Source organism: Embiotoca jacksoni, unplaced genomic scaffold (genome assembly GCF_022577435.1).
Source record: "Embiotoca jacksoni isolate LCO1_2020_lvr unplaced genomic scaffold, fEmbJac1.0.p SCAF_8, whole genome shotgun sequence".
In the NCBI taxonomy this organism is placed as follows: domain Eukaryota; kingdom Metazoa; phylum Chordata; class Actinopteri; family Embiotocidae; genus Embiotoca; species Embiotoca jacksoni.
Genome location: NW_027185436.1, coordinates 11,037,524 through 11,053,062, shown reverse-complemented (window position 1 = coordinate 11,053,062; position 15,539 = coordinate 11,037,524). Strand labels below are relative to the sequence as shown.

Sequence of the window (15,539 nt, the reverse complement as noted above, 5' to 3'; positions counted from 1 at the left end):
AACAAGAGAAGCAGAGAGTCAAACTGTAATGACACACATCACTGCATTAAACATTACAGACTATCAAATCTATCACATTCTCCCTCTAACGCCTAACAAATCACACTCCAGATACCAAACACGGTCACAGACAAAGCGCCCAATGTGGCTAACGGTAACAATTTCAGTCTATGATGACGCATCTCTGTTGTCTGTTTGAAGACAACTGCAAACATACTCTAACCACAGATATGTGACTGAATATTAAAGCATCAATAGCACTTTGACAGGAGTGTGAATTTCACAAAGTGCTTGAATAATCAATGAAAGGCTAACAAGGCTAACCTTGTCAAATAATAATATACTCTTAAATGCCTTTTCTTTTTTTCTGTAATCAGTAGAAAGGCTTGGTTTCAAAAACATTGATGTTGATTGATATAATGATATACAAATCTGTCAAATTTACAGTTTTCAGACCAGAATTTAAAAAAAAAAAAAAAAAAAAAAACCTAAAACTAAAAAAAAAGTTGTACAACTATCTCAACTGGTACTTTTTTTGAAGTGTTGGCTTCGATAAAATGTTCCACATACTGTTGCTCTAAAACAAGAACATACTTTGTGTATCCTGAGGATCACGTCTGCATCAGCTGCTGCATTTAGGAGCCGATCCCAAAGGTCGACGAGCATCGCAGGTTGTTTACCGACCACAGAAACGCCAAGCAACGTATGACTACAGGACACAAATGTTTCAAAGCGTAAACGAGAAGGAGGTCTGACGTGCTGCAGCGGAGAAACGTCGGTGCAACGCGAACCGGGGTTGAGGGCAGCGGCGAGTGGAGCGGTAAGGTTGCAGGAACTCACCGTGCGCCGGTGCGTGCAGAGAGAACAGTCCAAGCAGTAGCAGAGGACTCCGGCTCCAGAGACAGAGAGAGAGACAGCCCTTCAGCCTTTCTCCCTGCACTGGCATGGTAGAGTCTGCCGCTCCGCTCCGCTCCTCTCTTCTCTTCTATTCTCCTCTCGTCAGCACCCCCTCCACAAGACGGGATCCACCGCTCACACACTGCCTCTCCTTCTGAGTGTGTGTGTGTGTGTGTGTGTGTGTGTGTGTGCCAGGCAGAGAGTACGAGAGAGAGAGAGAGAGAGAGAGAGAGAGAGAGAGAGAGAGAGGTGGGGGGAGTATCAGGCATGCGAGGTCCTGTATGTGTGTGTGGGTCCACACCACGCGAAACACACCAGCAGCGGCAGCAGCAGTTGGAGTTGATTGTCCTCCAACCCGGTCTGACAGTAGTAGCCCAGCTGAGGGAGAGGGAGAGAGGGGGAGAGGGAGAGAGGGAGAGGGAGAGAGAAGCAAAAGGGGAGTTTACTTTACTTGCCTAAAAGGGAGGGCGCGCGCGCGCGCGCACACGCACGCACGCACGCACGCACACACACACACACACACAGGGAAGGAGGACATGGGTGGAAAAAAAAAAACGGGGGCAGGGAGCAGACAGGAGCAAGATGGGGTTTAGTAAAAAAGTATGAGGAGGGTGAGGAGGATTTTGAAAACAAGCAGCAGGATCTGTGGGATTCTTCGCCTTTAACAGCTTACAGATAAAGATTTCTACTTCATGTTGGGGATGAATCCTCAACAAGGTGAGAGGGGGAATACACGTTTTTTTTTTAAACAGTGCTACGATTAAGCAACAGATTCGCTGCAGATAATTAGGGAGACATTGGAAAACAATGATTTTGATCCATCAGAAGGCTAACTTGCAGTGTAACTTAAAATGTCCTTATGACTAAAGTTCTGTGCTCAAGGTAAATGACCTTCAGCCTGAGACAAGACTGGAACGGGAAAATGCAAATCAATAATCAAATCAAACTGCAGAGAAGTTTGTCTCACTGATAACTCCACAGTCTGCACAGTGTGAATTGAGTTTATCTGTCAAACACATATCTCTGTCTTGAGTAGATGCATCTAAGTTTTGTTTTAAAACTTGAAAAAAAAAAAATACTTTTGGCACTCCACATAAATTTGAAATGAAAATCCTACATTCCAGAAAGTCTACACAGAACACCTCTTCACACAGTGGTGTGCTGTTCAGGTAGCTGGCAGAGACACTTTAAAGGAGCTGTCAGGGATTACATCACTCAAGCCTGGAGCTTTTATACCAATAAATGAATGGGTTGAGACACTCTAATAGACTATTTCCTCTCCAGAGCTATCCTCATGCCTCTAAGGCATTTGCCGTGGACAAAACTCTGTGGGTGTGTGCGTGCTGTGAACACTTTGTTCTTAGCAAAAAATAAATACCTTACAGCACAAAATGAGGAGCTATTTCTGTTTTCAACAGAAAATGCTGACCTTTGAAGTTTTGGGGTTAAATGGATTGGGCAAACAGTTTTTGTATCCGTGTTAATCTGTCTCCTTTGTAGCTGCCGCTGTTCTGTGCACTTCTTTTCTTTCTCACACTTGTTAATGTTGGTCATTAATGGCAAACAATAGGCTGCCTGGCTCCCTCGCTACTCAATGAGAGGGGACCAAAAACAAAAATCACTTCATAAACAAACAGTCCTGCCCGGGTCCTGCCTCATCTTCTCCCGTCTGCCCTCATCCCCGCCTCTCTGAAGCCCCTTTCCTATTAAAAACCTTAACAAGCACCAATCATCTTCATGCCAGTTCTTGTAACAAGATCCAGTATCAGGTTTTGAATTAATATGCCATCTACTTTATCATTTCTGCATCTGTTCAATTTGTTTTTAAACTCACAACATCAGCTGCCTTCCTCTCCACTTCTATATTTCTCTCCTCCACTCCTTTTTCCCACTCCCCTCCTCCAGTGAACCAGAATGTCATTTCGAGCATGTCTAACCACGGGAAGCCTTTTAAAAACAGTGACAGCATTTGCCCCCAAACATAATAGCTGTGAAGCTGTGTGTGTGTGTGTGTGTATGTGTGTGTGTGTGTGTGTGTGTGTGTGTGTGTGTGTGTGTGTGTGTGTGAGTAAGAATGTCTCTGGTGATGTGCTTGAGGACAGGATATCATCGGCTGATTGACAAATGATCCCTTTAAAAACAGTTACTTTAAGGTATTGTAATCCGGTGCCCCCACATAACACACACACACACACACACACACACACACACACACACACACACACACACACACACACACACACAGCACTATTCTTCACTCGTGTCACCCTCATGCTGGGTCTATGATGAATGGCTGAGAATGTCATAAGCGAAGGAGGATAAGCAGTAAAACCCCCAAAAAACTAAACAAAGACAAGAAAAGGTTGCCGACGAAAAAAACAAAAGGAGAAATCAGAGCGCAATGATGGTTGTCTGAAGTGGCTTGATGGAAAGGGATTTGAAGAATTGAGATAATAAATGGAGAATGTTGCCCTTTAGAGGGGAAGTGAAGGAGTTCAGAGAGCAGAGGAAAAAGGGAGATGGGAAGAAGAGCGCAGAGATAAAGGAAGGCTGGAGGGCATAAAAATGCAAGTACATTTCTACTTTAGGTCACAAATGAAGTTGCTCAGATATTTATATAGCAGATGTGTTTTTTCTGATTGTTTCTGTTTCTCATATGTTAATGGTATTGAAGCACCTTTTCCACATTCAGATGACGTGTCCACTGCTCGAGGTCACTGGTTTATTCAGAATTTACTCTCATCATTTTTGACAGGCTGTCATAACACAAGAGCTTCACATGTCAGCAGCTTTCAGTGTCAAAACTTTAAAGGAAGAAAAAAAAAAATGCTTTCAGCGTGCTGAAAGTCCATAGGGTGCAAACACATTTACTTTCTGATCTCTGAAATGAGATACAAATGACACATCCAACCAATATTCTGCTCATGCAATGCAAAAGAGTCTTTGCCGAAAAGTGAAAAACTTAGATTTTTAAAAATTAACTAAAAGAGTTATTGTTCCTTAAACGGGCAGAGAAAACACATATTGAGCAAAAAAAAAAAATTAAAAAAAAAATTAAAAAAAAAAAAAAAAAAAAAAAAAAAAATATATATATATATATATATATATATATATATATATATTTGAAAATCAACTGGATGATCTGAAAAATGTATTGCCACTAAACTTCAGTTGAAGGGGAACTACTGACGACTCGAGGCTACAATGGCCACTAATGGCATAAAGCAAACTGCAGGTAAAATAGTCTGATTGTCTCAGAACCATCCTTCCTCCCTCACCTTTACGAATGTCGGATAAGTATCTGTGACGCCCGTTACCTGGAACTTTCTGAAACTTTTTTTTTTTATACGTTACTTAACTATCTCTGGCACTTACCATGTGTAAAAATAATCAAGAGAATGTTGTTTTTAAACAATATTGCATCTCCCCTGCTCTCTGTGACAGCCTTTTTTTTCACTCCTCCAGCATCCTGTGCAGCCGTTCGGAAGAACTACAAACACATGTGACTTCCACTGTGGTCGGATGGGCACGTCCAAGAACCATTTCTGGGAAATCACAACCCAGCCATAATCTGCCGCCAAACTATTGATGATCAAGTTCCATTGTGGGTAATGTTGGCACATCGTTTTGACTAGGAAAATTAATCCGTGGAATAAAAAAAAATTAAAAAATACAGTACGTGTAGTTTTATTGATTTAAATTTTTTGGTTTGAAACGGTCCAATGTGCAACAGTCGAATATTATTATAGGAATACACATCTAAATCAGTGTAGCGCTCTTTGTTTAAAAAAATAAAATAAAAGTGGCCATAAAGGAGCGTCATGTTTTTTACAGAACAGTGATGCCAAGACTTTTTCTGCTGTCATGTGAAACTGCATGACTATGCTTTTTAGAAAATTACAGCAGATCCTTTTGGTTAGCCTACATGAGTTAAAAATACTAAATCCTATTTGGACTTGTGGCTTCACACACGTATTTGTTCTTCAAATACATCATCTCAGCTTTGGGATTTCCATCTGTTCCAGAGGATTTAAAGACCACCTTAGCCTTCCCTGGCTCACCTTTAAAAGCATGTATACCTTCATTTGATGCGTGAACTGACTAACAGACAGGGGATTGAGTCCATTTTCGAGAAACACCTCTGTGGCACAGCAGCACATCTGCTAATCCCCATCCATTCACTTCAGCATGTCTTTAAACTAACAAGCAGTTTAACATAATCTGCTTTAAACCTGTCCATTCACTCCTATTCACTGGTGCATTTACATAGCAATCCTTTCTGCCTGAATGCTTTGTGGAAAGAGAGGCACAATGTTTTATGGGAGTCGAGTTGTATATGTGGGTGAGTTGTCTGAGAGTTACAGAAATAGTTCCTCTTCCTACAGTCCATTTATACTCTCAACTTCTCTGTGTAAGGGAGACCTACAAAGAGTAAGGGAATATTTTTTAAGTGTTGATTTTTGTTTTTGTCTCAGAGTGTTCTTCTAATAAGTCAAAACAAAATTGAGGATACATTTTGTCCAAATGGTCTAAAAAATAAAAAAAAAACAGCAGAAAATGAAGAAAAATGAAAAGAATGAAGCAGTTGGTGAAAAATATTTGTGGAGTCAAGAAGGGAGTGCAATAAAAATGAATCTACGAGGAATGTGTGAAGGGTGGAGTGTAGAAAAAAAAAAAAAAAGAGGATGATGATTAAGGATGGAGTAAAAGGGCTGCAAATGAACTGTGGTGTTTAACTTTTCACCCCGAGTTGCAAACAACAACCTCAGCATTGAGTAATGTGGCAGAGGCCCACTGAAACATCATGGTTCTCTTGTTACAAACACGTCTATGAGCCAGGGAATTAAGAAAAATAAGGAAACAAGGGATAACATAGTGTGAGGAAAGGTATGACGATGAAGCGGTGACAGAAAAGAAGTCTGTCAGGTCCACCTCTGACCTCAACACTGATTTGTTCTTGACTGACCTTTCACCTTTGGAGAAAATCCCTCCTGTGCCTCTGCAAGAGAATCCTCTCTCACAAAGATGGCAAGGTAGGATGAGCTATTTGAAGTTAGTGCAAATACTATGATACACAAACAGTCAAGTTCCCATCACAGGATATTAAATGGATTTACATTCATTATCCGGAAACTGACTAAAACCCTGACCATAACCACTACTTTCCTAACCATAAAGATAAATTAATGCTGAGTCCAAACTGCATGTTGGAGGGTCAGGTGGTGTCTGTGTTGACCAAACTCAATCTAAACCTTCATATCGGGACGTGCTTCGTGTCCCCAAAAGGAACGAGTCTCACAATGTGACTGCAAACAAATTTATGTCCTCACAACATGACTAACATAACACACACATACACACTCACAGAGGTAGGTGTTGAGCCATTTAAACTTAATGAAAGCCTAATTATAGACTGGGAATGGCTTTTACAGCTTGTTATTGTCATTGTGAAACCACTCACTGTATCACTTTACAACCACCATAAAATCATTCGCAGGGATAGGTGTGGTTAGCGTGAGGTACAAGAAAACTGGGAGTATCAGAGATCCCCCTCTGTAATCATATCATCATAAATATTTCAATTATTTGTAATTGCTTTAGTGTACATCTAAAATGAATGGCCAAATTGTCCCTCAAGTCATCTGGCAAATACATTGTTGTCAATAGGATTTCAGAAGAATTGGTGTCAGGTTACTTTGCTCTAAGACACAAAAAGGGTAACAAAAACCCCTCAAATTAAAGGTTTAGATTTACTAGTGTCTGTAGTGTCATAAATAAATTACAAGTTGACATAAATTCGATTGCAAATGCTGTCAGTATAAGAGATTTGTAGCTTAGTAATAAGAACTATTGAAAATGAAAAAACACACACCTACAGAAGCAAAGCAAGATGCCAAATCAATTCCCCACCTGTGAAGAATAGGGATGACGGCTGGTAAAGAGGTAACTGAGGGGCCAAAAGGGTGGAATGTTAAAAATGTCTTACTGGTAAACCAGCTTGCAGAAAACAGAAGAGCTACCTACTTACCAAATACTGAGGATCACAATCTGCAGCCACCCACCGACATTTTTTTTGTCCCCCACAATGACTGGCCCCTGCTTGTCTGTCCATCTGTCACACAAAATATGGGAGACAGCTCTGACTGGAGTTGGCTGTAAATTTGGGGAATTGCGTTTATCTGGTCGACATTGCTGATGGGATTCTTAACATAATATAAGTGAAGTGTGCATGGCAGAGCTCCATTCAGGCATTTTATAAAATTCGCAAGCTCATAGAAACAAGTTTTTATACTTTTCTTTATTACATGTTCCAAAAAAAAAGTTTGAATAATAGACAACCCAACAAATAAAAACTCACAGTACATTCTTCTTACTAAATAACTTTTGGCACTAATATTTGTGGAAGATTTGGGTTATTTTACAGGTTGGTTTGTTTGTGGATTGTAAAAAGGGATATAGAAGTAATCATGCTGAGAAGGTCTGTACATGGTATTGGTTGATAAACTGAGTTTGGGTATCTGAAAAGATATTTGTGGAGAAAAACTTGGATAACTGCTATAATCATCCCTAATGTTAACTTGTGTCTTTGAAGGAATAACCTGAATGTATCCTTTACTTCTTAACATGATCAAAGTCAAAATATTACAGAGTAGGTAGCACAAATATGTCACACAATTTCCTATCCATTTTCAGCCAACACTCGCAATTCAGGGTATGTCATTTGGATCACACTCCACATTGAAATCAAACAATGGGAAGCAGTAAACAAGTAAGCTTAAGATTTCTGAAGTAAAAAAACATCATGAGGTTCAACGGGAGTTCAATCAGCCGCAGACGAGGCACATGCCTGCACTGTGCCGGAATAGGGCAAGAGTCCTGTTAAACTGTCACTGCAACATTGGGACAAAAGCCTTTAAAAAGGGAGACAACTGTGTGTTTAGGTGAGTATCAATGTTTAGGTTTAATTACTTCTGTCCTTTAGTAAGGGAATGCCACTTGGGAACCTTTCTGCCACTTAAGTTGTCACCCGATCTAAATGTTTTCAGAATATCAGATTTGAATCATTCCACATATTTTGCCATTTGGATAAACTTAAAAAGGTAACCCGTGTTTTCCGAATGTCCTGAACTCATTTGGAAAATGTTCTTCCACTAGATGTGTCATTCCCAAATATTTTGACATTTGGACTGGACTCGTAATGGCAGTTTTATGACCGATTGTAATCTAAAGACAACCGCCCAAGCCCAGGAGAGGAGAGGAGAGGAGAGGAGGAGGGGAGGGGAGGGGAGGAGAAGACAGGAGAGGAGAGGAGAGGAGAGGAGAGGAGAAGAGAAGAGAAGAGAAGAGAAGAGAAGAGAAGAGAAGAGAAGAGAAGAGAAGAGAAGAGAAGAGAAGAGAAGAGAAGAGAAGAGAAGAGAAGAGAAGAGAAGAGAAGAGAAGAGAAGAGAAGAGAAGAGAAGAGAGGCCCTGTTCTAGTGGTTGTTTAGGGCTAAACAGAGCAAGGTGACACCAGGGGCAGGGAGCTGACCTACAAACCGCCCGTGACCCCTACACCTGCATGACTACATGGACACACACTATTACAAAGACACGTACACCGGACCAGGCATACAAATATGAACTCGCATACAAACTTATTCACAGATCATTGCCCATGACACCAGCTCCTGCCAAAAGGCCACCATTTGACAAACTGATAATACCATCTGTCAGGCAACACACTAGTGTAATTGTTCTTTCTCATAGACTTTACCAAACAATCAGATACATACTGCCAGGGATTGAAAAGAGCTTTTTCTTTTGAATTGAAAAGAGAGCAATGGGAGAAAGGTTAGAGGTTAGGACTAAAAAGAAAGGAGAGAAGAATTGGGTGTTTAGATTAAAACAGACACTCTGGAGCAAAGAAGGCAGGACAAAAGAAGAAATGGTTAGATAAAGAAAAAAAATAATAAGAGCAATGTATTTAGTTATTGATGTTAGGATAATACATCTAAATGAAAAATATAAAATATGAAATTATTGCTAAAACTCAAATTCAGCTAGGAATCTTCCATGTCAAACCAACATTTAACTTTCTTTTGTAGTTTTTTATTAAAAATTATTATTCGTTCATTTTGATTCATTGACCAAGTTCTGTATTGGATTTCTTGTTCTATAATGAGCTCGCCAGTTCATTCAAACTTGGTAAAATACCTTTACCTTTGTACAAAGATGGAGGGTGTGTGACCTGTGTAGCTGAGGTTGGGACTTCTGAAAAGCTGTGTGCAGTGACCGAGGCAAAACAAGCCAGTAGATGGTAAATAAATCTCTCCAAATTGTAGGGCTACCTGCTCCTTTTCTAGTTCTACAAATGTTAAATACATAAAGGTGCAATATGAGTTTGTTGAGTTGTTTAACAGCATGTTTGACAAAACTTTTGCTGCTCAGTACTTAGTAAAGTAATGTAATTACTTTGCAGAAGTCATTCGTTACAGTTTTTCAGTTGAAAACGTAGCTGATAACACAGGAACACAGTGTCCTACGGTATAGTTAGGTGCATCTTTGCTGATCTCTTGTAGAGAGTACAGCTTATGATTCAGATGTTAACAAAGTCGGACAGAAAGGAGGGACAACGGGACACACAGAGGGTGGACAGAGTTGGGCACGGGTTGAGTCGGATGGGGGAGGTGATGGGAGCGAAGCCCGTGTCGGAAGGGTGGTGGCGGGGCATGAGGGTCTGCTCGGGGTGAGTGGCGCAGTGGGATAAGAGCGTGGGGAGTTCATGCCCCCGCCCGGCCCTTTTCGCACTGCATAAACAAAGAGATTACAGTGAGAAGGGGCTCCGTGCCGCTAACAAGCAGGGGTACCACACACACTCATTTACACTCAGAGACACACACACACACACACACACACACACGTGCGCGCGCACGCACACAGTCACATGAATATGGGAATTTTACACGTACGCACACATACAAACATATAAAGATATAAATGCACTTTTGACACACAAAGAAGAACGAGCTCATGCAAACAAATGTGCACTCGCAAACACAACATCAACACAATAAACTGACACACACAACTAACAAGAAGCATCACAACATAGTGGCGCCACCTGTCTCCTCTTCACCAATTAATGAGCTCCCGGCTCCCGGGATGCTACAACGGGGTGGCAATTAGCAGGGGGAAAAAAAAAAAAAGGAAAAAAAAAAAGGGGAGGGGGGGTGGGGGGGTCATGAAATGAGGGAGAAAAACAGACGGCAGGAGGGGGGTAAATCAGTGAGGAGACAGGAGAAGAAGAGAGAAAAAGGAGGGAAAGTAAAAAGAAGGGATGTAGACAGAGGAATACAGAAGAAAAGTGTATCTAAACTCTGACATGAGAAAGGAAGGAGGTCCAAAAGCATGCGGTAGAAAGAAATTTACTCTAAATCAGGCCCACAAAGAAAGCTGAAGTATTGGTGCAGTTTATCTTTATTTAACTATCACATGTTTGCAGTTACAAGGATGTTAATTCACAACAAGAATACAAATACTAAGAAGCATAAAGCATTTTGCCCACATAATTATACTCATTCATTATAGTCCGGATTGTATGTCATTAGGATGATTACAATTGATACAAAAGCACAAATGGGCCATTAAGATAGAATAATAAAACCTTTTTGATTAGGGCAGGACTCCGTTTCATTAAAGGTTTGGAGAGACTTAAGTTACATTTTTACTCCGTTATTTTCATGAAATGTGAGGATACAAGACCAATTTCTCAGCTTGCTTGTTGTTGTTCGTGTGTGTGTGTGTGTGTGTGTGTGTGTGTGTGTGTGTGTGTGTGTGTGTGTGTGTGTGTGTGTGTGTGTGTGTGTGTTCAAGATGAGCATGTGGATGAAATTAAAATTTCTATCCGAAACCATTTTCTTATTTTCTGACAATAATTTCATATAATTGTTTGATTCATTTTAGTGTTTAATTTTTGACTCATGAAGATTGTGGAGGCAATGTAAGATGAAACAATAAAAGGATGTGAAAAGCATAAGGACTAAATACAACAACATTAAGGGATTTGAGGAAGCTGGAAAAAGTTTGCTTCCCTACGTGATGCCGCCAGCCTTTATGTTTCCGTGTCTTGTTTGTGTTTGTACTTCGATCTATCAGGATCACTCTGACTCTGTCATTCAGTCAATCTTTGTTTCCTGTTTCTCTCTCTTACATACACACACAGACACACAGACGCACAGACGCGCACACACACACGCACACACACACGCACACACACGCACACACACACACACACACACACACACACACACACACACACACACACACACACACACACATTCTTTTGTTCACCACCTGATAACAGGCAGTCATTCATACCGCCTCTCCACCCCTGTGACCTTTGAACCCTGAGACCTAAATACAGAACAAGAACTGAGAGACTGGTCACGCATTTGCTGACGGTGATTGCTCTTGCCGACACGCACGCACAAAAAAGCTACAAAGGTCCACCTTTTCTAACTTTAGAAGGAAACCACACTCGAGTAAAAGTATCATCATTTTCGGACCCTTCAGGGAATCTACGTTACTTCAGTAAGTAAATTAACAATTGAAAGATAAAATAGAAAACATCAAAATATACTGTAAATACAGAACTGATATCCACACTGTAGGCCTACATCCTTGGATACCTCACATTATACATTACTTATGCTTTAATTAAACAAAATTTCACTATTAACAGAATTATATTTTAGCTCCATTAGTCTGTAATGTTTAAACGGTTGCGGTTACGGTTGCAGGTTTTGATGTCTGAGGTTAGAATGAATGGTCACTACCTGGAAATGGGGCTGAATGATGGCCCTAAAATAATACCACAATAATTTAGGGCATTTCTGCAATAACTAAATTCTTCACAATATAACAAAATACTATAGTTAATTATTTTATTTATTTTTTTAAAGATTATATAACTGCAACAATAAAAAAGCAAGATGTAAAAGTTTGCCATCAAATAGTCAGTCAATAACACGTTACTGTGGTTTCTTGTATATGATCTTTTGCAACCCTTTTGATGTCGCTCCCCTTTTTGGAACTAAATTCTCCACTGGAAAGCCACTCTCATTCATGCGTGCTGTTGCCCAAGTTACAAAGAATAAAAGTATGACCAAGTCAAACTATTGGTCTAGAGAGGTTTCCTTGTTTAAGATTCAACATCTAATATATGTAATTATACATACCGTAATTCAAAATTACTCATTATTATTATCATGCTATTTTTATTATTTACTTCGAAAGTGTCTGGCTCTCTTGTAATAGCATGTATGCAGCAAGTGTGTAAGTTAAAGAAAGAGAGAAGAAAAGGGCTTGCCTTTTGTTTGCCTGAAAAAATATGCAGATTTCAGCCATGGTGATTTAATACATTTAGCTTTTCATAGCTAAATGTCATTTACATTGACTAAGTTATTTTCCAGCGTCAATAACAGACAAGGACTGTTACTGCTGATCTACATGTGTGCTTGTCTTTACAGAAAAAAGACATAAAAAAAAAAAAAAAAAAAAAAAAAAAAAAATGGGTACAGAAAATGGATGGATTGATTATGGTTGAGAAAAACATTGTAGTTAATTACATGGGGGGGAAAAAAATACAAATTTGCTTGTAGCTACAGGAATGTTTATCCATTTTTAAACTTTATAATACATACTTTAATTTCTAACAGGAAAATACTAACTAAAAAGAATAGAAGATTAGCACATTTTTTGTCAAATATATTTTACCTTGTAAGGATACTTGTTGTGTCAGTACCCCACTGAGTTACTTTGGAATAAGAACATTTAAATGAGAGGTTAATATGTGCAGTAGATACAAAGTAACAAGTTAGTTGGAAAAGTAACTTACAAACGATAAAGAATACACAATAAATGTCCTGACACGCAAACACAAACTGAAGCCGGAAAAGGAAAGGCCAGAGCAGAGACACACACACACACACACACACACACACACACACATATATTTAGATGTCCCCACTCTATCCAGCCCACACCATGTCCACAGACACACACACACACACACAAACACACACACACACACACACACACACACACACACACACACACACACACACACACTGGGCAGGTGTGGGGTCAGTGTTAGGGTCAGTAGCCTCGGTCCAGCTCCCAAATATAGTACGTCCACTATTTGGGGATCCTTAAGTTCACTGCAGGTTCTCGTATGACCACCATGGACCCTTTATGTTCAGAGAAAAGCAGACATACCTAACACACAAAACATGCATTCATTCATGCATATATTCACACTGCTGCAGCGCAAGTATTCACACTCATGCACTGCATATATACATTGAATTAAATGAATGTACGTGGAAAATATATTAGACTACATTTACACATACACAGACACAGTGCACGTCATTAAGATCACTATCATCCCTTAATTTCAAAACATGAACGCTCATTTCCTTTCTCACCAACCCCCCAACCCATCAACTTTTCTTCACGTTTCTATTCCTCTGTCTATCCTTATTTTTTTACTCCCACCATGTCCCCCTCTTTCTCTTCTGTAAGAAGCTATTCACAGTGTCCATTCAGTGTGTAACAGGGGTTCGTCTGTGGCTGAAACATAAGACTGACACTCTGACCCCTCAGGATGACCTTTGCACTCCAAACTAGCAGCTCTGACACGTAGAAACATGCCTATACACGTGTGTGGGTGCATTTGTTGAATGCATAAGCCGCAAGCTGATCGTCTTTGCCTCTGCTGGCTGTGCAAAAGGCAGTGAGTCCACTCATGTCCACTGATTGTGCAAATGTGTGTGTGTGTGTGTGTGTGTGTGTGTGTGGACTGGAGAGAGATTTAAATACTTCACCACAATAAAAAAGGAGATCTCTTTGCTATGGCAACAAAAGGACGGGAGATTTTTGCTGTAACATAAATGTTACTTCTACAAATATTAGTTCATACTTTGTTGACGCAATATTTGAATTAAGTCGCAACTCTACAAGGGTGAAAGATACTGCACATCATATGGGAGAAAGGAATCCTAGAACAAATGACTCCAGCGAAGCATCTGATCTCCACATCAATCACACATCTGTTTAACAAATGGCAGAGGAAGCTTTTATGTCATGTGCTTTTGAATAACAATGCCTTAGCTTTTCAGATCTGGATTAACATGGCGTGCGTTAAAACAGGCTACAACGGAAATCACTGTTAGAACTTAGGTTTCAGCCTGACTTCGCTTTATCAAAAACTACAACTAGAATGTGCTTCAGTAAAGAAGGTACAAATTCTAAAATGTAGACGTTTCACACGCATCTTCAACCTGACGGCACAGAAGATCAAAACAAGCACCACAGTTTCACATTTAGGTGTTAACTAATGGCAAGAAAAGTGTATTTGCAAAAAATGATGATGTCACAGGAAAGCTGACGTTTGGCCTTTTGGATATAACGTGTCCTCTCATTTTATTACACATTTGTATGAAATGATGTCATAATTCGTGTATTAATTGTCGAGTTGTGGCATGTTACGCGAGATCAAAGTAACATTTTACCAACAAAATCTAATCAGCTCATCCTTGAGACCAAGTGAACGTTCTTGCCAAATTTTAAAAAAGTCCCTCAAGGCATTCCTGAGACATCATGTTGACAAAAATTAAGAGTTTGTGCTGCTGTGCTTTTGTGGTGGCAATATGTGGGTCATTCCCACAAACACACATGCGACCAGCTGTGTTAAGATAACCTTAATTTAGTTTCCCTTTGACTGGAAGCCTAAGCTGTGCAAAAGTATTGCAACACATCATTCAATGTGATTGTGTGTGTGCATGTGTATATGAATGCATGCATACTATAGTCTGACTGTGTGTTAACAGTACTCAGAAAGTTTGGAGGACATTCCTCCACATTGTAATATTAAATCAAATCCTCTTATTGACACCACATGTTGTCAATTCATATGGCACATACGGCATTGCATTAACAGATATCCACACATTGTACACATCCTCTAGTAACACTGTTGCATCACTGTTTGGGGTTCTGTTGGGGTTTTGGTGTTTTAAAAAAGTGTTAATGTCCATGTATTTGTGTGGTCACGTCATCATCCCACTGATCCTTTCTCTGCAATGGGAGCATCATTAAAAGCTGTTGAAAAAAACATGTATTCAGTGACCAATGCAATATGTGTGTGTGTGTGTGTGTGTGTGTGTGTGTGTGTGTGTGTGTGTGTGTGTGTGTGTGTGTGTGCCAACGTCACTAATCTGATGACAGAATATGCTACAATGTGGCATACCAGTAAATCTGGGCAATGTAATGACAATATTCAATATGTTGGACAGTTGTTTCATTCACGCTTTCCATAGGAACTCCTTTTAAATGCAGCACGAGATAATCAAGGTCAAGGGTAGGCAAGGAGAACATGCAGTTAAATTTGTTAAGGTATCAGCGGCAGCAAGTCATCCACTGTAACTTAATCTTTTGATTACTCCCTTACGCACAAAAGACTACTGACATGTACGTGTGCGTGTGTGTTTGTGTGTGTGTGCGTGTGCGTGTGTGTGTGTGTGTGTGTGTGTGTGTGTACCGAGAATGAATGTATGCATCTGTACTGATTTGTAGTAATAAAGCTACAAGAATGTTGGCAT

General features: G+C 40.0%; 1 protein-coding gene across 1 annotated transcript in view; it reads right to left on the bottom strand.

Moving 5' to 3' along the window:
- Positions 1-15,539, bottom strand: part of bmpr1ba (bone morphogenetic protein receptor, type IBa) — a 62,723-nt gene that overhangs the window by 22,402 nt on the left and 24,782 nt on the right. Inside the window, exon 3 of the mRNA XM_069139186.1 lies at positions 841-1,275. Within this exon, the coding sequence (XP_068995287.1) occupies positions 841-946 (106 nt within the window). The 5' untranslated portion in view covers positions 947-1,275. The remainder of the gene's footprint in view (positions 1-840; positions 1,276-15,539) is intronic.